Raw genomic sequence first — 19,487 nt, 5'->3', positions numbered from 1 at the left:
AAAAGTCCCTGGCTAAAAGTCGTGAAAGCGGGTATTGATATATTCAGTTCAGAGCAGTAAGGATTTATCGTTAGAACTAGCTTGACGTGGTGGTTCATGCGGAAGGCGGAGTAAACCCCGAAAGAAACCTTAACTAAGCAACAGCAGATTTTCCCTCTTCGAAATTAATGGCTCTTACTTCTCTTTCCCCTCCCTCGTCACTCTTTTGTACTTCAAGCTCCCCAACTTTTCCTACTCTTGGAGAGAGTTTGGTCCCATTCTTCTATCTTGGTATACATTATTTGCGTCTGGAATTCCTTGTTCATTCTGCATCTGCAATTTCCTCTCGTGCCATAGACTAAACCTGTGAACAATGAGCGCAAAGTCCTCCGCTGAAACACCCGATGCATGGGAAGATGACTGGGAAAGACAAGCTGACGTATATCCTCCTCCTCGCTATACATAGCCGTCTTCTGGGGACCGGATCAACCATTCTGGCTCAATTTTTATAATCCACTGATCTGACTGCGAGCTCCTCTGCAGACCTTAGCGTCCGACCCCACTCCGCCTCCACCGGAAAAGAAGGTATCCTCTAAGGTGACCAAAGCGCAGCGCAGGGCGCAGCAGGCGGAATTCAACCGGCAACTATGGGCAGAAGCGTACGTATATCTTCCTCGTTAGAACCGTTCTCTTGTGCTGTCTATGTCCTGAGCAATCGCATCCTGACCGTTCCACATACAGCGAAACTCCGCAAACGTTTCATTTCTTGGAATCGCGCTCCGATGTCCCTCTCAAACAGGAGTTCAAACCGACCGTGACTCTTTTGAGTCGTAACCCGCATCCTTCCCGGCAATCATCGTCCGTCAACGCCGCAGCCGCTGGTCTTGGACGACTGGCTCTGGACGGTGATAACGACGATTCGGATGATGACAACAAACCACCAGAGCCTACCCCCGAGGAACGCCAAGCCATTGCGCTGCGGAATCGGGAAGAGAAGCAACGCAAGTACGAAGAAGTACGTGAGAGATTGTTCGGGAGCCCCTCTGGCACTACGTCAGGCGCATCGTCACCACGCAGTGGGACCCCACCAAAGCACGAGGGTAGAGGGAAAGGGAGAAGCCGTGGTAATGGAAGAGACAACAATCGGGATAAGAGAGATTCTTCGGCGGCATCCGGAAAATCTAAACAGCTCTACGATCCCGGATCCCCTAAGCCAAGTTATGTACAGAGGAAGGAGAAGCAACCGACCAATGACCGAAATGGAAATGACCAACAATCTCCCCGGCAGCCCATCCGCAGCCCTCGGGGCCCTGACAGCAGTGGTAGAGGCGGTTTCCGATTCAACAGAGGCGCTAAATCGACATAACTCACGCAAAGGGAAACACTCTGATTGGGAGGGGCCTGGCCACGACCCATTAGGGCTACTGATCATTTGGAGGGTAGCCCTCCAACAGTCTCGCGCCACACCACTTCAGCAGACTGTGCCAAGAGACTCATAGTACTTTTCCCTACACAGTGATCATGGAAGAGCTCTTCCAGAATTGATCGCATTCGCCAGCAGAGAAGTGTTGGGGCGGTTTTCTGGACGAGCGTCAGATTCCTGACAATAGATTCCTCATCAAGGGAGCTTACGGGCATATCGTTCGTAACTGTCAAAATAGAGCTCATCGTCACTTGTCGTCGCTTTGACGTGCTCATTAGCTTCGATCGCGTTGACCCAGGCGCCCCATCGACTCCCTGCATCGGCGTCCGGCCAACCGCGGTAGGGCTTCAAGACGCGGTTCAATCGAATGATCCAGGGAGCCACCTGGATATCCACAAAGGACATATTAGGTCCCAGGAAGAATGGCCCTTGTGTGTCGGCGGCATTCACTAGCGTAGCGAATGCATCCTTTAGTTCTTGCGCATTTGAAATTTGCTTCTGCTCAGCCTGTTCCTGAAGGACACGGTAGAAATTTGGCACTATGTTGCGGTTGATCTGCATTCATCAGCGTATGCCACTTGCGGGCATTATCTTGGACAAAACTCACAAAGTCTGCCCAGAGTCGGCAATGGGCTCGCAATTTCGCATCCCCTGGCGGGAGCAGAGGTGGGCCAGTGTTCAAGTCTTCAAGCTGCATGAAAGTGTCAGTATCTCTTCAAATATGACTCGCGTCAGGTCATGGGATTTGATACATATTCCAGCAAAACAGTACTCTCGTACGATCCCCAATCTCCGTGCCGCAGGGCAGGGACAAGACCTCTTGGATTCACTTCCAATAGGGACTGAGGCTTTTTGTAGGGATCTACTTCGATATACTGGTAAGGAATGCCCTTGGCCTCCAACGCTATCCATACACGCTGCACGAAGGGACTGGTGGAAAGTTAGTTTGAAGTGCATTCAGATTATTGGAGATCACTATATTTTTGGTACGTACCAAAAACAGCTGCCGTACAATTTCAATTCATTCTCACTGGAATGATTGGACACCGTCACGGCAGCCAAGCCGGTGGCTTTTGTGTGATAGGTCTTCTGCGGAGGTTGGTTTTGGGTAGACATTGTCCTGCTCTTTTGCGCGGGCTGGATTAGACTCCGAGAATGGACTGTTGGTGGTAAACAAATGGTGGGGAACTTTTGATAGGAAAACAGCCGCTGTCTTTGTGTTTGAAAAAGGGATTTGAGGAACATTGAAAACAAGACCATTCAATAACGTGTGAGAAAGCGGGGAAGAGAAAAGAGACACGCAGGAATGATTGATTCCTATTGATGTGACGTGACGTAAGGCTCGTCTCTGGTTTTTCTCGGATAGAAAACAAAAGCCAAAATTCAACGAATAGAGAATTTTTTAACTTACCGAACTTGCCTTCTTTTTCTCTCTCGCCTCCTTCAGCAGATACCGCTGAACACTATTCTTCTTCACCCGATCACTCTCTTCTAATGTATGCCGATGCCCACCACTTACCCCGTCATTCTTCCCATTGGCACCATTCCCGTTAACCCGCTGGATGGTAAAGAACCGCTGTCCATTGGCCCCAGGATGTCCCTCAGGCAATGGCGGATTAGGCGTCAGCACACCAAATGGCTGGCGATCTCGAGGTTCCGGATCCTCAGGTGGAGGAAACACTACATCTCCGCTGGACAGTGACTCGGCGCCCAGAGCCGCCGCAGCGTCATTGGCGGCGCCTTCCGCGATCATCATGGGGCTATACCCGGGGAAGTACTCCGTGATCTTGATCTTCACATCGCAGAGATCCCGTTGGCGCGCTGTTCGTTTCCGCTTCTTCTTGTTCGGATCATCGGACTTAGGAGTCCCGGGCGGACGACCTTTCAATCGACAGTCCCAGTAATGTGATATGAGCGGCTTGCGTTTGTAATGCTGCGTAGAACGGTGCGAGTAGATGTTATCCACATGCGGGAAATAAGCCAGGAATCTATCGGGCTTTTGTCAGATCATTGTCCATCGCATGATTCAATACGAACGCTCCCCATTTTCTCTGTTCTCGCTCTGGTAGGTACATATACAGAAAAAGCTAACTTGGGAATCAAAACATACTGCTCTTCGCTTAGCACGATCGTCTCATCCACATTAAACAGCCTCTCTCTCCACAGGTCCAGATCAGGCGGATCCAAGACAGATGGCATGTCTCGGAGGTAACCGCCCTGTTTGGGTGAAAAGATCGAGGCCTCGGAGAAGGTATTGCACTGTGGCTGCATGTGCAGAGAATGGGAATCGTCGCGAGGCTTTTTCCAGTTAGCCATTGTTTGAATATTCGCCGGATATTGTATGAAAGTGGACCTGCTACTGGAAATATCCAGTTTATATATATACTTACAAGTAGGTTGTTGTTGTTGTTGTTGTTGTATGGTTCTCGGAATGATCGGGCTTCATTTGGCCCCTCATGTTGCTGGATTGAATATGGGTCTAAAGTTTCAATGGCGGTTTGTAGAGGATGCAAAGACTGTGCGTCGGTGGACTCAGCACTCGGGACATGTTCTTGTATCTCATGTTGGTGTTGTTGTGCTTGTGCTTGTGCTGCTGCCAATGTGGATGCATCCTCAGCAACTCCTGAGAGCGAGTCAAGCTGGAGTGAATGGGGGAGATCCGAGGATTGAATTCCCGGGTTTTCCATTCTGAATTGAGAAAGATAATAAATATTTTTTTTATTCTCACAGAACAAGAAGGCAAACAATATCAATCGCGTAGGTACTCAATTGTATTGTAGATGGAAAGGGATGCTGCTTTTGTGAAGGGGAAGATGGGAAATGGCGGGGAGGTTGAAGCGGCAGGGGTTTTTGAACTGGCAGAAAATCCGTTGAAAACCATGGAAAGATCTTACTAAATAAAAAGACGGAACACTGCATAAGATTTATTTATTTATTCTAAAACTGCTCCTATATTATTTAAAAAAGATACCAAATCCATTGGGAGGGAAAACAGGACAGAAACTCCAAAAAAGCAATCATCGAGTGTTTTGTGATACCTCCGTTTCGTACCACATGAAATAGTAATAAATCGTGAATTCGCCCAGCGTATTTATAGCAAACTACCCGTTCGGTTGAAAACACTTCCTCCCTATCACTTCTTTTCCTCCTCCTCCTCCTCCTCATCATCATCACCTCTTGCCTCAAAATCTATACCACATCGTCGAGATTATCAAGGCCGTAAATCGTTCCTCTAGCTTTAAAGCATAAGCCATCATCCTTAATATCCGTCCTCGTCAACACTATGCTCATTATACATGCGCAAGCTGTATTTAGCAAACTTGCTCTTGGCGCGGATCTGCTTCCCAAACCGTGAGAACAGAGGTGGGATTGCACAGAACATGGTCGCAATAATCGCCAGCACGGAGATGGCCATATTGTTTCCGAGGTTCGAGAACATTGGCGGAGCGACGAGCGGCAAGATGGCAGATAAGAGGGCTCGCACAATAGCAAGGGCAGCCAATCCACTGGCTGCATAGCTGAGATAGCTGTCTGTTAAGTACCCACCCAGCACGTATTCAATCTCGTTCAGAGAATATCCAACCAGCACCAGGCAGAAGACAGACACCATCCAGTGCAGGTCAGTCCTGTATGGGGGGACAGTCCAGGCGAAAGACCAGAGTCCCACTGTGAGGATGAAGGCTCCAATCCAGAAACCAGTCAGCTTGTGCTCGGGTAAGAGTGGCTGCCCCTTCTGGCGGTGCTTGTCGATAATATGCAGATCGATATAGCGGGTAAAGAACCCGAAGCTCAGACCAACTCCGATGGCAATGAAAGGGAGGCATGCTTGTCTAGTGCTGAAACCGAAATCTTCATAGACTGGAGGCAAGGCTTCGGTGAAGAGATAAACCAGAGCAACAGCGATGGCGCTGATCACGGACACGAAGAAGACAATGAGCTCGGTGAAGAAGAGGCGCACTGGGCGGAACAGCGCCGTACGCACAAAGGTCTTCAGGTCTGGCGTGCGGTCTGGGTTCAATCCCTGAAGCGTTTCGATTCCGGTAACTTTGCGCAGCTGTGCAACCTCGCGTGCCAGCAACAGGGAGGGACGGGACTCGCGGAGGGTCAGGAGGATGAAGGTGAGGATACCAGTCACAATGGCGGCAACATAGAATAACCATCGCCTAGATGCTCTTATAAGTACTGGTGTCAGAGTTTGAGTGAGCGAAACCATACCAATTCAGATCCGCAACGATAAAGGTGCTCAATATAGGGCCGGTCACCAAACCTAGATTAGCCACTATAGCCCAGAGACAAAGTACCCAGACTCGGTCTCTCGAATTGAACATATCCTCGATACTGCCAATTACAACCGTTGTTGGGATCGCCGAGACAATTCCGCTGAAAAGACGACCAATGACAACGCCAGATAATGATGGGACAGCAGCCACGATAGCACAGGAGATACTGTACAGCGCCGTACTGAGTACATAGAGGTTCTTGCGTCCGAAGGCTTCCGAGTATGGAGGGAAAACGATGGAACCGAGGCCTTGGCCCAACAGATATCTATTGTCCCACAAGCTATCAGAAAAACGCAATTCAGGTGAGAGTCCATAGGGTTGAAAGGTGCTGAACGGACATTGATACAAATACAAATATAGATAATTCCTTCTCGATGTTGAATTCACCTATGGCATCCTTGGCAGCAGTAGACTATGATAGTCAGCGTAATGTTCTCAAAGGGGGCAGGGAAAGAGACCGGGGAACGTACGCCAGAAGCGCTGATGGCAGTCCTGTATACAACGGTCTGTTAGCAAGGAGCCTCATCGCGTAACAGAGCAGCAGACAGTCAACGTACGTGAAAAGCTCTAGGAAGATGATCAAACTAGTGTCATAAGCTTTCCGTACAATGCTCCAATTGCGAGGATGACGCTGATTTCCTTTCGCCCATCGGATATGGAATCCGTCAGCCGCAAACTCCAGACCATATTGTCTCAAATGTGGCTCCAAGATGCCTTTGTCTGTCTCAAACTGAGACATGGCGATCTCGGGCATTTTGTCGTTCATCTTAGGCGGCAAAAAAGGATCCAATAGACCAAGTCAAAAGAAGAAACTTGGATGCTGAAAGCAGCAAGCATAAAATATCAGGTAGAAGGGCCCCAGCATCAGGATTTTGACTTAATAATCTGAACTACATCTTGCTGAAGCAAACAGACATCAAACAGACATACGTAGCTGCAAGCTTTCCTCTCTTCCCCATAATGCAAGGGGCTGGGTGTGCAGATCCCCGCTAAGTGTCGAGTGAGGTATGATGCTATTCCCAGTGGCACAGCTTTAGTCACCTGGTCCACAGTTGGTCATTTTGGGTGCTCCCTGAAGTCAGTTCAACGGCCAAGATCCGAATTCTTTGGTCTCTTACAACATCGATTCAAGCGATATAGCGTCCTAGAAACTTTAGAACAGCTACCCCTTGGTGGCCATACCTCTCGTTTGAGAGGAAGATCTACATACCTGACGGAAGACTGACTACTAGAATGCTCGGCGTCGCCAGCAATGTTCGTCAGCGTTTCTATCCCTTTTTGGGCCTCTTTGCCCCATAGCCTACGCGTCAACTGGATAAGGACAAGGAAAGGTTCCCTTGTCGCAGGGTGCTCCCAGGGTTCTTTTACCAAGCTGGCATTGCTCGCCGGTGATAGGGCTAAGACATGGAGCTTCAGGTTTGGTTCAAAACCGTGAAATTCTCCGGGCTTTCTCCCTTACACCCTATGACCTATGTATCATCGTGGAGAATGCGCCTCCAATAGGACGTGGGACGAATTATATTACGTAGAATTATCCGAACCAGCCTTGTCCTGTAGATGTATAACCTAGGTCCCTACCCTCCCCCTTCCGAGTCGTAACCGAGAATAGCCATGTAGGTTTTCCCAATTTGACTACCAGTATCGTGTGCTGTTACCTAATATAATACAGCATAGGTCTAGGCTCTTTCGTTCCAATGATCAACCAGCGTGATCCAAAAGATTGTTGTACTTCTGGTGACATATCCTCACTAGTATCATTTATATATGAAAATCACTACCGATTTCAGCACAAGCAGTAACGAGATGAAAAGGATGAAGTCACATCATTCAATAGCTTAACATATGCACAATTTTCGACATTGTCTTATGAAAAGTTCACAAAATATGGAGGTCTCATTCTCCGGCTGTCTTCGCTTCGTAGCCCGGCTGTTCACCTTTTCCCGATCCAATCACCCGGCTTAGGGCTATCGGCAGAGCCTCTATGTACAAGTTCTGAAAATAGGTCTTATGACTTCTACTGTAAATTTAACTTTAATAGGAGTAGTTAGGGGTTGGCAGTGGCGGAGGAAGTGGTACTTCGTTTAGCTGATCTGACTCGACGAACGGCGGGCATTTCAAATATATATCATCACGTCACGGGAATTGCATAGTACCTTTTGTTTTGCCGGCGACGAACCCGGCTTAGAGACTGCTTTAACTTAGATTAGGATCTCAAATATGCATTTTAGAATTAATATCTACTTTAGTTGTGTACCAGTAAACTTACTATCTTCCATACAGCAACATCGGTACGCCTTAGAAATTGGAACGCCGGCCCTAATTCATTTCCCGGGATTTTATCAACTACTACTATGTAATGATGCCAATCCGAAGAGGACGTCGTCATGTGACTTGGTCTGCAATCTAGAAATAAATAGGGTCATGATTTGCGTTAAAGCTATGGCCGGCAACTACCAGAGGCCTTGCTAGGAGCGGGTGATCTTCATCCCCTGCACATCTAGTCCGTTCTGCGATCGACTACCCCTTGTAGATCGGACAAATTAGAAAGCCAAGATTTCATTGACTACTAATATAAGTAAACTCTGTACATGGATTCAGATAAAATCCTAATTCTTGAGCAAACAGCCTATGTATCACGCTGTATGCGTGCCATGCATATATCCGTCCGAATCATAACACTCTTCGTTTTCTAATCACCACTGTGTTCCAGCAACAATGGGGAAACTCTCCGATGTACACCTGGTACTTAAGCGTTGCCGTTGTAGGCAAGCAGGTTAACGCTGCCCTTAACATCCTTGACGACGTCCTTGGTGGCCAACTCCTTGATGCGCTTGGTCACGGCAGCAGGGCCATCGAGGTTCTCAAGAGCAGCGAGGTAGAGGGACAGGCCGACAATGTGGGGAGTGGCCATGGAGGTACCAGAGATGGTGTTGGTGGCAGAGGAGGAGCCAATCCAGGCGGAAAGGATATCCTGACCGGGGGCGAAGATGTCAACGACCTTGCCAAAGTTGGAGAAACTGGCACGGGAGTTGCTCTTGTTGATAGCGGCAACAGTGAGGGCATCGGGGGCAGAGGCAGGGCTGGTTTGGCCAGCATCAGACTAAGAGAATGAAGTCAGTTACGGATTCGTCTCTGCTCAAGGAAGGAGAGACGTACGTTTTCGTTACCGGCAGCGACAACCGAGAGAACACCCTGCTCAAATGCACTCTCGACCGCATCGTTGAAAGCCTTGGAGTAGCCACCGCCTGTGTTTTTGGAGTTAGCGCTCACGCATCCCGAGTATCAGTGCCGGCAGTGAAGAACAAGGTAAACTCACCCAAGCTCATGTTGATTGCAGCCTTGCTGGTACGCTTCTTGCTAACAATGTCGTTGGCAGCCCAGTTGAAGCCGTCAAGAATGATGGAAGTGCTGCTCGATTCACCCTGGAAAACCTTGACCGAAAGGATGTTGGCCTTCTTGGCAATACCATAAGTCTTGCCCGCAATGGTGCCGGAAACGTGGGTGCCATGACCGATGCTGTCCTCGTGCTGACCACCGGCAGCGTTGTAGGCCTTGCTGGCGCGGCCCTCGAACTCCTCATGGTCGACATTGACACCGCTATCCACCACGTAGGCATAGGTGCCCTCGCCGGCACTGGTGTCGTAGATGTAGTCGGTGCTCTGCTCGCCCTTGTGGGAAATGCTTCCCAGGCCCCAGGGCGCATTCTTCTGGGTAGTCAGACCATCGAGGTAGTAGATTTGGTCCTCCTCGACGTAGGCAACCTGGGCGTGAGTTAGTCGTCATTCAAAGTTGTGAGCGGATGATCACAAACATCTTCGTTCTTGCGGATCTCCTCAATGGTAGCATCGTCGAAGGAGCCTGCATAGGCGGCAAACTTGTTGATCTTGTAGTTGCGCTCAATACCGATGGGAAGATCACCGCCGCTGGCGCCACGACGCTCCAGACTACGCTGGTGAATGTTGGTAGCCCAGGTGGTATGCTCCTGAATCTTCGCCTCGTCGATGCCGGACTTGAACGTGACAATGTACTTTCCAGGAAGCTTCTCGGCGGCCCGGCGGGTCTCCTGCACAGGGGCACCGAGGACCGCGGGAAGGACAGCTCCGAGGAGGAGCAAGGTACGCTTGATGGACTGCATGATGAGAAGCTTGCAAAGATGTGCGAGAACAAATCAAGTCGGAGGATAGAAACCGCTGGCTTGATGATGGGAGGGAGGATGGACGAGGGCTGCATGTGGTATTTATAACATTCAGGAGCACTATACGTCCCCGTTCTCGAGCAATTTCTACGAATTTAGATCACTTGTACAGCATGCAACGACAAGGATGGTCTGTACTACAGAGCGTAGTTGAAACTTACAGGGTGACATTGCATTTCTCAGAGGACGGCGTTGTGCTCCACCGGAAATTACTCTATCAATCAGCGGACATGATGAAGGATGGGAATGATGATGACCACCACGGACGCTGACCCGCTTCAGTCAGGAACGGGTGCTCCGATAGACTGCGAAGAACACAAGGCTATGGCAAGTTCTCGAGACTGCAGGGTTTGGCAGAGACCAGCATAGGGCACTTTCCTCGAAGGAGTAACTAACGCTCAGGGCAGTGGCTTGGTACCTTCAAAGGGAAGGTGGTATATCCCTCAGTCAATTAATTCACACAGTCGCTCGCCATAATGAGAGGAGTAAACGATATCCTGGACAGAAAGGACCTAATGCCGCGGGCGATGCCTTTAGGAGCGAAGATCATCCTAAAAATGCGACAGAGATCAATGTGACCCATTCCCTTTGCTTGGCATCCTCACGCGATATCCGCTTTTTCCCACGTCTTTTATAGGGATCAAGGGTTCTGATTGGGTGGTGAGGTCTTGTTAATATCTAAACTTCAAAGAATGAGCCCCAAGGTGTAGCCAGCAACGTATGGGGTTGCATGAGAAGCAAAGAAAAAGAAAAAGAATAATAACCATGCGCACCTATAATATCGCGCTTTCGGTATTGGCGAGGGAGAACGGCTTGGTCAAGGGCCGCGGGAGGGGCTATCACAAAGAAGTGGGATCTTTGCGATAAGCACTTCTGGCCCCTCAGTCGAAGAGGCTAAGCTAAGCAATTTCTGGAGCTACACGAGGGTTATGCGAACAGGCATGTGCTTCTGAAGGTCTTCTGATAGTATCAGGACTTGGGCACATTCGCCCTGTTTGAGGGGGGGGTGTTGTTTTCCTGCCGCAGTATAACCATGGCTCGCAGTAAAAGCATATGCCACGCCAAATGTCGGCCCCTGTTGTGACACAAAAGTCCTGCAAGACGAAAGACAATACTCCGAGTCATTCGAGCAGCCAATGACACCAGCAAGCAGCCGGACTTCCCGTCGGCATCAGTGTATCTCATTAGGCACTACCTGAATGGCCTATCTCCACAAGCCATGAGTAGGTGGCAAGCCTACCGCCGGGAGTCCGAGCGACCAAGGCCCTTGGCATCAAGGGACGGGAGGGGCCAAGAGGGGAAGCCAAGAAAGGTGGCAGTCAAAGAGGCGGCATCGGCATTAGCAAGAAGTTCCAAGTCCAACCCGTTGACCTGGCGAGTCAAATGATCATTGGCAGTGTCTTTCAGGTGCATGAGCCCTCTGCAGGTGAGGTTGGTGGTGCCGCACGCACTAGTGCCCATCTCTCTTCATGCATAAACCAGCCAAGCAAGTCCTTGGCATATCTGGTTAATTCCAGTGGGCTGACGGAGCTGCAGGTTAATTAATGTTGGTGATGTTGCATTCGATGGGTCCAGCGGCCTGACTTGCCAGGGCAGGTCAGGGGGGGGAATTAGACATTAAGCCTTCGTAGCTTTCCTAGCCTCCCCACAGCATTCTCGGGGCATTTTAGGGAAGGAAAAGAGGGGAAGTAAGCAGAGGACCTGCAGGAAAGAGTGAGGGTGAGCCTTGTGTAAGGGTTGGAAGGTGGTGAGCCCTGCCTCGTGATTGGCAGGGATTCAACTGTGGCCTGAGGCTAAACGGCACCAACTCCCCAGGCAGCTAAATTCTTGGCATTTCTTCTTCCATCGGGCTTCCGTTGGCAATCGTCAACCCTTAATCTCTTTTTTAATTTCTCGCTCTCAGTTATCATTCTGGGCATTCAACTTTTGTCTCGGATTCGAGAGGAGCAATGCCGTGCCTCGGGACGAGACTGATCAAGAATCCCTTCATCTTCATCTGAATCCAGTTCGGTCGGAGCACCGCAACAAATCAAGTAAAGGAATACCATGTCTTCGATAACGTCATTGGCTCTTAGTTAATTTATGCATCCTGTGTACACACTAGCAGCGATTGTTCAGCCACCCGATAAGCGCCGGTCTTGGCCCTTTTCCTTTTGGCGTTGGCTTTGACCCTCGTGACTCAAACGGATCTAAGGTACTCATGCGCGGTTTAGATGTGCTCATTATGGATCCAGATAGATCGATCCCCCGTAGTATCCGACATAACCGAATCCTCCAGACATTTGGCCTCTAAGAATGCCCATTTTTTATGAGCTTTTCTTCCACGCATGTTTCTTGGCTGCCTCTGTGTTTTTGAATGGAAATCCCGTCGTTCTCTTATCTGCACCCGTCTTCCGACTAATCTTCCCATTACTGCTGGCAAAGAGTACACACCAAAGACCAATGGCGGCCACCACTGAGTATCCAATCATTCCTATAGCAAGGGCAATGTGACCCGAGGATAAGTACCGGGTATAAGCGTAGAAGGCGGAAAATCCTTGGAAAAGGGCTGTTACGATCAATGTTGGAACGGCATATGGTCCCTTGGGATCGTTATCCTCTGTGGTCACTGGCTCTGACACCGTGGAGTTCAAAGGGATCGATCCCGTCAGCATTACCGTTAGGACCGCAATGGTGAGTAAACTAAACCCTAGGCAGCGTGCGAAGTATATCTCCATTTCTATAGACGGGTTAGGGTGAGTTTTTTCAAGCCATGGAGCCAATTACACGCTGTCTTGAGTAACCTGGATAGAATGGCACTTACCAGAAGCCGATCTAGTCTCATCCAACAGCAAGGTTGCCATGATCTGCGGGACGGTGATCAAGGATATACTCTGCAGCGAGAGCCATCCCGCTGTGGAGTAGGTATAAGCATAGAATACCTGTCGTGGGACGATCGTTAGCTGCTCTTTGTTCTAACGCGGGGTTGGCAGATCATCAGTGAACGTACATCCATGGTGGGATTAAATCATTCAAGAGATTATGGATCAATAGGAATTTACAAAACTGACAATATTTGCTACAGTTTGTGCCAATTGATGCGAAAAGAAAAGAAAAAAAAGCAGGCAACAATCAACCAGCGGAGCTTCAGCTCTGACATCATAACGTCTCCTATTTTTTGCCTTGTTTGCATTGGGAGCTCGCTCTCTAATAAACATGACCATTTCAATATAATTTTCTTCTTATGTAGGATACTTTCAGTTCGACCATTTATCTCGTGTCTAGTTCATTTATTCATGCATATATTGGGGGAAAAAAAAGTATGAGATGTCAAATGGGCAGTGTTACTAACGCCGTGCAATAAACCAAAGCCGGGGAAATCGATCAAGACGACTAAAACAAAGGAGATTCAAAAATCACTGGTTCATCTGGCTTGCTCGCAAGTATCTGGCAAAACTAAGATCCTGATCGGATGGCCCGGCCTTAGAATCGGCAAGTGCATCCTGATACCGCTGAGAGAGCCCATCATTATCGGCAGCCCGAGGAACACCCGACTCATCTTCACTATCATCATCATCGTCCTCAGGCTCTTCGTAGTCTCCCTTTTTCTTTGCAGCTGCGAGTTCCTCTTCCTCCTCCTCCGCTTCACTAACAGTTTCCGCCTCGTTCTCGGTACGTTTGCCCTTACTAGACCCAGAGACATTCATATCTTTCATCAACTTGCCCAATTCCTGTTCCCGGTGAGCTGCCTGGGTCTCTTCGCGCTCCTTCTTCTTGCGCTCCAGTTCCGGTTTGTAGTCACGCTCGAATTCTTGACGCTTCTCTTCGACCGCTTGAAAGAACTCGTCAATGCCATCTCCGGTCATTGAGCTCACACCCACAATGTTCAAATGCCGGTAAAACTCTTCGAGCATTAGACTCATGCTGTTCAGTAGCGAGCCCATGTATCCGCTTCCTGAACCGAAACCTCCAGCACCACCCTCTGTTCCGAAGGCACCCGATTCCTCTTCTTCCCGCAAAGCCTGCTGGAAGGCATCAAAGTCGGTCATCCACTCTTTTGCAAACTCGGCATCCTGAACGTCGGTCTTATTGAACACAAGAATCATCGGTAGTTTAGTCTTGTAGAGAATACTGCAAGCGTAAAGCATATTACTCATAAAAGTACTCGTGGAGCTTGCGCGCGGGGTATCAATCACATATGCAATCACGGTGGGAAACGAGGAAGCCAGGGTCTCAAGCAGGATACTACCTGATGCACTCCATACAAAGACTTCGATCTGTCCGGGGGTGTCGACCAGGATATGCTCGATAGGCTTCGCAGTTGGGTTGCTTGGGCTCGGGGCGGTGCGTTTCTCCAGCAGTGCGATAATCTGGTCCACCTTCGTTGCAAAGAGGTTCAACGACGTCAGAATACCACCGTTGGGGCCCAAGTTGTACTGTTTCATGACCTCCTTGTAATTGATGGAATCACGGATATCGATGTTACTCTCGAACGGTACGGAATACACGGCGGGGTCCAGATTCAAAACGTAGGGAATCTTCTTCTGCGAGTGGAGGTACGAGTTGATTCGCTGCATAAAAGTCGTCTTTCCGGAGCCTTAATGTGAAAGATAAAAGCAGTTAGTGTTAATGTAGCACCGACCAAGAAACCATCTAGCTTTGTTACCTGCCATGCCCACACAGACAACGGCCACGGGAGATTGCGCCATGATGAATAGCGTCAAGTAAAATTTATCTCAGTGCTGCTCTTTCCCGTGTGTAAGATCGCTCAGGTAGTGGTGATTCTTTAGTACGTATCACTGAGGTGAAACACGGGAGAACAAGAGCTGTGTGATGGTCGAGAAAAAAATAAGAATCAAAAATCAAATAATTTCGAGTCGCGCGGGGAGTACTTTTTTTGAGGATCTGCTCGGTGGAGTCTAGAGGGCCGGCCAGACGTCATTAGCGCCTTTTCCGCTTTAGTCTTTTGTTTCGGCAGTTTCGCCTTTCGAACTTTCGCTGCACTACAGGTATCACACCGCACGGATTAATCCTACCACCGATAAACATGACTCTGGAGGATTTTGAAAAGTCATTGGCGGAGGATCAGGGGAAACGGCGCGAGAAGAGTGACAAAGAACGGCATCGACATCGCGACCGAGACCGCAGTCGGGATCGCTCAAGACATCACCGCCATCACCACCATCGCCGCCATTCGTCCAGATCCAGAGAGCGTGAGTCCGATAGGCACAGAGATTCGCGACACAGGGATGAGGATAGACATCGTCATAAGCGGTCACGTCATTCCACCGACCACGGAGACGATCGCGACCATGCCCATAAACGCCGACATCGACATGAAAGCAAAGACGACGAAGCGTCCGCCGCGAAAGAGGTAGCTCAGGAGGAACCAACGCGCTTAAAAAGAGATGCGTGGATGGAAGCCCCATCGGCGCTGGACATTGACTACGTGCATCGGCGTGATACGACGCGCTTGGAGGAGGAGCCAAAGCCCAAGATGCTACAAGCAGACTTTGAGCTCAAAATTCATGGCAGAGAACTGAATCAACACTTGCATGATCTTAAGGATGGAAAGGCATTAGAGGAAATCCAGGAAGAGCAGGCGCAACACGATGTTGACTACACCTTCGGTGACTCTGGCTCACAATGGAGGATGACTAAACTGAATGCCGTTTACAGGGAGGCTGAGGAAAGCGGGAAGTCAGTGGAGGAAATTGCTATCGAGCGCTTCGGGGATTTACGTTCCTTCGATGATGCGCGCGAGGAAGAGGCGGAACTAGATCGTCGCGAGCGGTACGGTGAGGGATACGTTGGTAAAGAAAAGCCATCGGGTGAGCTTTTCCAAGAGAGAAAGCTACAGGAGGGCGTCCACCGGGATACACACGAGCATATCCGGAACCCTGAACATGAATTAGAAGCTCACGGTCTGGGCAAACCGATCGCTACAGAACCACCACAGAATACTACGCAGCCCCTTGACTTAACAGCGCTCAACCGACTTAAGGCGCAGATGATGAAAGCAAAGCTCAAAGGCTCTCCTGATGCTGGCGAGCTTGAAGAGAGATACAATGCCGCGGCGGCAGCCATGGCGAACCGGAAGGACCCTGGTGTTGTGGTGTTGGGAGTCCAGCAGAACCGGATGCTTGCTGGCAAGAGAAATGAAGTCAAAGCTGTGGATACTAAACGAGGCCGAGAACGGGGCCAAGTGGAAGAAAATGAGGATATGAGCATCGAAGATATGCTTCGCGAGGAGCGAAGAACCCGGGATCAGTTCGGAGGAGAAGGGAAACGGCTAGCGGAGAGAATAGCAAAGGATGCCAAATTCGAGGTAAGCTCCCCCAAACTGAAATCTATAACCACATCCGAGAGACTAATTAACTTGGAATAGAATGATTTGGAGTACATGGACGACAACGCCTCCAAACTAGCACGACGGGTGCATCAGTCTGAAATCAATCTCAAAAATACAACTATTAGTGAATTTCAAAAGATGAACCGAATCCTGGATAATTGTCCTCTTTGCCATCACGAGGACACTAATACTCCGCCTATTGCCCCTGTGGTATCTCTGGCGACTAGGGTTTATCTTACTCTTCCCACAGAGCCTGAACTCAATCAAGGGTGTGCTACCATTGTCCCCATTCAACACCGGACGAATCTTTTAGAATGCGATGATGATGAATGGGAGGAAATCCGCAATTTCATGAAGAGCCTGACCCGCATGTATCACGACCAAGGCCGGGACGTTATCTTCTATGAGAATGCAGCCCAGCCTCACCGAAAGAGGCACGCGGCAATGGAGGTAGTGCCCTTACCATATGAGCTGGGGGAGACTTCTCCTGCCTTTTTCAAAGAGGCCATTCTCGCCGCAGACTCAGAATGGTCTCAGCACAAGAAGTTAATCGACACATTAGCTAAATCTAAGCAAGGATTGGGCCGATCCGCCTTCCGCCGTACACTGGTGAAAGAGATGCCATACTTCCATGTCTGGTTCGAACTTGATGGTGGTTTAGGGCATGTAGTCGAGGACGAAAACCGCTGGCCCCGAGGCGACCTCTTTGCACGAGAAGTCATCGGGGGAATGTTGGACCTCGCCCCAGATGTGATCAAGCGGCAGGGCCGCTGGAACCGTGGAGGCGATCGACGAGTTGATGGATTTAAGAAACGGTGGAGGCGATTCGACTGGACGAGGGTGCTTTTTGAGGGGCAAGCCTAGGTTCCTATTCTCCATGACCAGTTGACCGTAAGGTAGGGATCCTAGGAGCCTCTTGTTATATATCGGTCTTCTCTCCTGCAGCGAATTAATCATGCACACCGTCATTGGCCTAGCGAATTTTGTAGTTTCATAATGTTGCACCTTAATTTGTATAAAACTTGTCACCAGCCAACCCTTTGTGCACCACGAAACCTTTGCAGAACAACGCTGGAGAATTTTGACCAATCCAAATAGCAACACTTATGCCGCTGATCCATCCGTCTGTCGCCTCGTATCGGCAGTTTTCCGAACCTTGAATAAGTCCGGGGCACGGCAGTTGATAGTCCATTGGGTGTCGTTCTTTACCCGCGGGTACTTAATCGGAGATTCCCATGTATAAACCATTGCCATCGCGGGTATCTCCGATAATGAATTCCAAGTTTCTTTTGAGAGATCCTTAAATCGCAATAGCAACTCTCTTGTTACGGCCGAGAAAATGGAAGGTGAGAATGCGGAGAAATCCCGATCACTAGATGGCATCATCCGCGAGTCTAGTTGGAGAAATAAATTCGAACTAGAAAGGAAATTGAATTGAATGATAAGAAGTGGGGCACGTGGGGGAAGTTCGTCGTTGCGGCGGAGGAATTTCTAGTCATTCCTTCTCGTCTATTCCCCTCCTTCGCTTCTTGACCTTCCTCTATCCTTCTGCTCTTCTAGACTCAAGGTAAAGTGCACTTCTGCGATCTCGTATTGACCTGAATTACGTCTTTGCGATTGTTGTGGCAACAGCAATTGAGACTCGACTCGCCCTCGGCCAAACATTATATCAACTTCCCCGCGCCTTATCTCCCCTCGGGTTAATTCAAGTGCGTACTTGACTTCTGACTCATTTTTCTTCTTGAGTATATAATTGGTCTCCTTAAAAGTCTCGCTGACAATTGTTGTACTTACAGAAGTAGCAAAAATGGCTTCATCCAATACCAAGCCCAAGGTTCTGCTCCTGGGAAAGATCATCCAGTACGGTTAACCCCCACTTTATACTATAACAGCCATCTTACTATGTGCATATCTAACAGCCCACTCCAATGATACAGCGCGCACAAAACATGGCAATCCCTAAGTGACATCGCAGAACTAGTCGAACCAACCGCAACCAACCGTGCTGAGTTTATCCAAGAATGCAAAGACGGCAAGCTCGACGGCGTAGTCGCCGCATACCGCACCTTCGACTCGGTGAGCATCACCGGCCTGGTAGATGAGGAATTGGTGAATGCCCTTCCGAGCTCGTTGAAGTACCTGGCCCACTGCGGTTTGTTTCCCCTATCCACCAACTCGTGCTATTACCTGTGTTGAATAGAAGCTCATGGGGCGATATAGGCGCCGGATACGACCAAGTCGACGTCCACGCCTGCAGCGCTCGCTCACCACCCGTCCGTGTCTCAAATGTCCCAACAGCTGTCGACGACGCCACCGCCGATGTGAACATGTTTCTGATCATCGGAGCTCTCCGCAACTTTAACACGGGCATGCTCGCCCTGCGCGAAGGCAAGTGGCGCGGACAACCACTCCCTGTCTTGGGCCATGATCCCGAGGGCAAAGTGCTGGGCATTCTGGGAATGGGCGGTATTGGCCGTAACCTAAAGAAGAAGGCCGAGGCATTTGGCATGAGAGTCATCTACCATAACCGGCGGCAGTTGACAGAGGAGCTCGCCGGTGGAGCTGATTATGTGACGTTTGACGAGCTGTTGGCCAAGAGTGATGTGATCAGTTTGAACTTGCCTTTGAATGTGAGTTTTTCCGCTTAAGTGGCCATCCACTATTGCCGTGGGTATATCATATGGCCAGATGGACTGACGAAGATGGGTCTCTCACAGAAAAACACTCGCCACATCATCGCCAAGCCCGAATTCGACAAGATGAAAGATGGTGTCGTCATCGTGAACACCGCCCGTGGCGCCGTTATTGACGAAGCAGCCCTCGTTGACGCCCTGGACAGCGGCAAGGTTTACTCTGCCGGTCTGGATGTCTTCGAGGAAGAACCCAAGATTCATCCTGGTCTGGTCCGGAACCCTAATGTGCTGCTTGTCCCCCATATGGGTACTTGGACTGTTGAGGTATGTTCACTGGTACTGTCCGTCTGACCTCGACTAAGACTAACTTGTGACGATGTGATAGACTCAAACCGCCATGGAAGAATGGGCGATGGAAAATGTGCGCTTGGCGATCGAAACTGGAAAGCTGAAGAGTCCTGTTCCAGAACAGGCTGATCTATAGATTTGGCTGAGAATGTGAAACGTTACGTTGCATCCTGTTTGACTTTCGATTGGACTTGTACATGGACTTTATATAGAGGGCCGGGACGTCTGGTTGCGTCGGTATATACATACTATACATAGGGTGGCTTTCAATGCGGGACGATTACATGAATGACATTGT

The 19,487-nt window shown here is 49.5% G+C and overlaps 8 protein-coding genes across 8 annotated transcripts; 3 read left to right on the top strand and 5 right to left on the bottom strand.

Annotated features, from left to right (window-relative positions):
• Positions 1 to 207: 207 nt before the first annotated feature.
• Positions 208 to 1,376, top strand: BDV27DRAFT_31546 (uncharacterized protein). The gene is made up of 3 exons (XM_032076304.1): positions 208 to 418; positions 523 to 638; positions 721 to 1,376. Exons 1-3 carry the CDS (start codon positions 353 to 355, stop codon positions 1,343 to 1,345), a joined length of 807 nt encoding a protein of 268 aa, XP_031924273.1. The 5' UTR covers positions 208 to 352; the 3' UTR covers positions 1,346 to 1,376.
• Positions 1,377 to 1,498: 122 nt separating this feature from the next.
• On the bottom strand, positions 1,499 to 4,089 carry BDV27DRAFT_148049 (glutathione S-transferase family protein; the record flags this gene model as incomplete). The annotated part of the gene is made up of 8 exons (XM_032070847.1): positions 1,499 to 1,560; positions 1,612 to 1,957; positions 2,010 to 2,093; positions 2,233 to 2,332; positions 2,397 to 2,527; positions 2,814 to 3,390; positions 3,513 to 3,700; positions 3,793 to 4,089. 8 exons carry the CDS (start codon positions 4,087 to 4,089, stop codon positions 1,499 to 1,501), a joined length of 1,785 nt encoding a protein of 594 aa, XP_031924272.1.
• A 409-nt stretch (positions 4,090 to 4,498) lies between these two features.
• On the bottom strand, positions 4,499 to 5,984 carry BDV27DRAFT_133457 (putative MFS multidrug transporter). Its single transcript, XM_032068096.1, has 2 exons — positions 5,570 to 5,984; positions 4,499 to 5,520 (listed from the first exon to the last, which is right to left on the bottom strand). Exons 1-2 carry the CDS (start codon positions 5,728 to 5,730, stop codon positions 4,662 to 4,664), a joined length of 1,020 nt encoding a protein of 339 aa, XP_031924271.1. The 5' UTR covers positions 5,731 to 5,984; the 3' UTR covers positions 4,499 to 4,661.
• Positions 5,985 to 8,428: 2,444 nt separating this feature from the next.
• Positions 8,429 to 9,817, bottom strand: BDV27DRAFT_160968 (S8 family peptidase; the record flags this gene model as incomplete). The annotated part of the gene is made up of 4 exons (XM_032073130.1): positions 8,429 to 8,782; positions 8,839 to 8,927; positions 8,999 to 9,443; positions 9,494 to 9,817. The coding sequence occupies 4 exons, from the start codon at positions 9,815 to 9,817 to the stop codon at positions 8,429 to 8,431; spliced, it is 1,212 nt and encodes a 403-aa protein (XP_031924270.1).
• A 2,039-nt stretch (positions 9,818 to 11,856) lies between these two features.
• BDV27DRAFT_133450 (uncharacterized protein) lies at positions 11,857 to 12,963 on the bottom strand. The gene is made up of 3 exons (XM_032068095.1): positions 12,867 to 12,963; positions 12,681 to 12,798; positions 11,857 to 12,596 (listed from the first exon to the last, which is right to left on the bottom strand). The coding sequence occupies exons 1-3, from the start codon at positions 12,870 to 12,872 to the stop codon at positions 12,184 to 12,186; spliced, it is 537 nt and encodes a 178-aa protein (XP_031924269.1). The 5' UTR covers positions 12,873 to 12,963; the 3' UTR covers positions 11,857 to 12,183.
• A 157-nt stretch (positions 12,964 to 13,120) lies between these two features.
• Positions 13,121 to 14,716, bottom strand: BDV27DRAFT_133448 (putative ATP binding protein). The gene is made up of 2 exons (XM_032068094.1): positions 14,523 to 14,716; positions 13,121 to 14,453 (listed from the first exon to the last, which is right to left on the bottom strand). Exons 1-2 carry the CDS (start codon positions 14,563 to 14,565, stop codon positions 13,273 to 13,275), a joined length of 1,224 nt encoding a protein of 407 aa, XP_031924268.1. The 5' UTR covers positions 14,566 to 14,716; the 3' UTR covers positions 13,121 to 13,272.
• Positions 14,717 to 14,867: 151 nt separating this feature from the next.
• On the top strand, positions 14,868 to 17,576 carry BDV27DRAFT_31468 (putative cell cycle control protein (Cwf19)). Its single transcript, XM_032076303.1, has 2 exons — positions 14,868 to 16,184; positions 16,245 to 17,576. The coding sequence occupies exons 1-2, from the start codon at positions 14,904 to 14,906 to the stop codon at positions 17,070 to 17,072; spliced, it is 2,109 nt and encodes a 702-aa protein (XP_031924267.1). The 5' UTR covers positions 14,868 to 14,903; the 3' UTR covers positions 17,073 to 17,576.
• A 112-nt stretch (positions 17,577 to 17,688) lies between these two features.
• Positions 17,689 to 19,359, top strand: BDV27DRAFT_31428 (D-mandelate dehydrogenase-like dehydrogenase). Its single transcript, XM_032076301.1, has 6 exons — positions 17,689 to 17,917; positions 18,005 to 18,068; positions 18,146 to 18,360; positions 18,429 to 18,838; positions 18,926 to 19,165; positions 19,227 to 19,359. The coding sequence occupies exons 2-6, from the start codon at positions 18,016 to 18,018 to the stop codon at positions 19,323 to 19,325; spliced, it is 1,017 nt and encodes a 338-aa protein (XP_031924266.1). The 5' UTR covers positions 17,689 to 17,917; positions 18,005 to 18,015; the 3' UTR covers positions 19,326 to 19,359.
• The last annotated feature ends 128 nt before the right edge of the window (positions 19,360 to 19,487 follow it).

Source organism: Aspergillus caelatus (genome assembly GCF_009193585.1).
Source record: "Aspergillus caelatus strain CBS 763.97 unplaced genomic scaffold BDV27scaffold_183, whole genome shotgun sequence".
NCBI classification, from domain to species: Eukaryota; Fungi; Ascomycota; class Eurotiomycetes; order Eurotiales; family Aspergillaceae; genus Aspergillus; species Aspergillus caelatus.
The sequence above is the reverse complement of the archived record's forward strand: the minus strand, read 5'-3'. Positions and strand labels throughout refer to the sequence as shown.

Excerpts from the sequence above, each read along its gene's own strand:
- BDV27DRAFT_31428 (XM_032076301.1), top strand. The coding sequence starts at position 18,016 with ATGGCTTCATCCAATACCAAGCCCAAGGTTCTGCTCCTGGGAAAGATC. Across the intron at positions 18,839-18,925 it reads GTTTGAACTTGCCTTTGAAT|AAAAACACTCGCCACATCAT; the intron begins GTGAGTTTTTCC and ends GGTCTCTCACAG. Across the intron at positions 19,166-19,226 it reads TGGGTACTTGGACTGTTGAG|ACTCAAACCGCCATGGAAGA; the intron begins GTATGTTCACTG and ends ACGATGTGATAG.
- BDV27DRAFT_133448 (XM_032068094.1), bottom strand. The coding sequence starts at position 14,565 with ATGGCGCAATCTCCCGTGGCCGTTGTCTGTGTGGGCATGGCAG. Across the intron at positions 14,454-14,522 it reads TGTCTGTGTGGGCATGGCAG|GCTCCGGAAAGACGACTTTT; the intron begins GTAACAAAGCTA and ends TTTCACATTAAG.
- BDV27DRAFT_31468 (XM_032076303.1), top strand. The coding sequence starts at position 14,904 with ATGACTCTGGAGGATTTTGAAAAGTCATTGGCGGAGGATCAGGGGAAA. Across the intron at positions 16,185-16,244 it reads CAAAGGATGCCAAATTCGAG|AATGATTTGGAGTACATGGA; the intron begins GTAAGCTCCCCC and ends AACTTGGAATAG.
- BDV27DRAFT_31546 (XM_032076304.1), top strand. The coding sequence starts at position 353 with ATGAGCGCAAAGTCCTCCGCTGAAACACCCGATGCATGGGAAGATGAC. Across the intron at positions 419-522 it reads ACTGGGAAAGACAAGCTGAC|ACCTTAGCGTCCGACCCCAC; the intron begins GTATATCCTCCT and ends GCTCCTCTGCAG. Across the intron at positions 639-720 it reads CGGCAACTATGGGCAGAAGC|CGAAACTCCGCAAACGTTTC; the intron begins GTACGTATATCT and ends TTCCACATACAG.
- BDV27DRAFT_133457 (XM_032068096.1), bottom strand. The coding sequence starts at position 5,730 with ATGTTCAATTCGAGAGACCGAGTCTGGGTACTTTGTCTCTGGGCTATA. Across the intron at positions 5,521-5,569 it reads ACCAGTACTTATAAGAGCAT|CTTCATCCTCCTGACCCTCC; the intron begins CTAGGCGATGGT and ends TGGTATCCTCAC.
- BDV27DRAFT_133450 (XM_032068095.1), bottom strand. Across the intron at positions 12,597-12,680 it reads TGAGACTAGATCGGCTTCTG|AAATGGAGATATACTTCGCA; the intron begins GTAAGTGCCATT and ends ACCCGTCTATAG.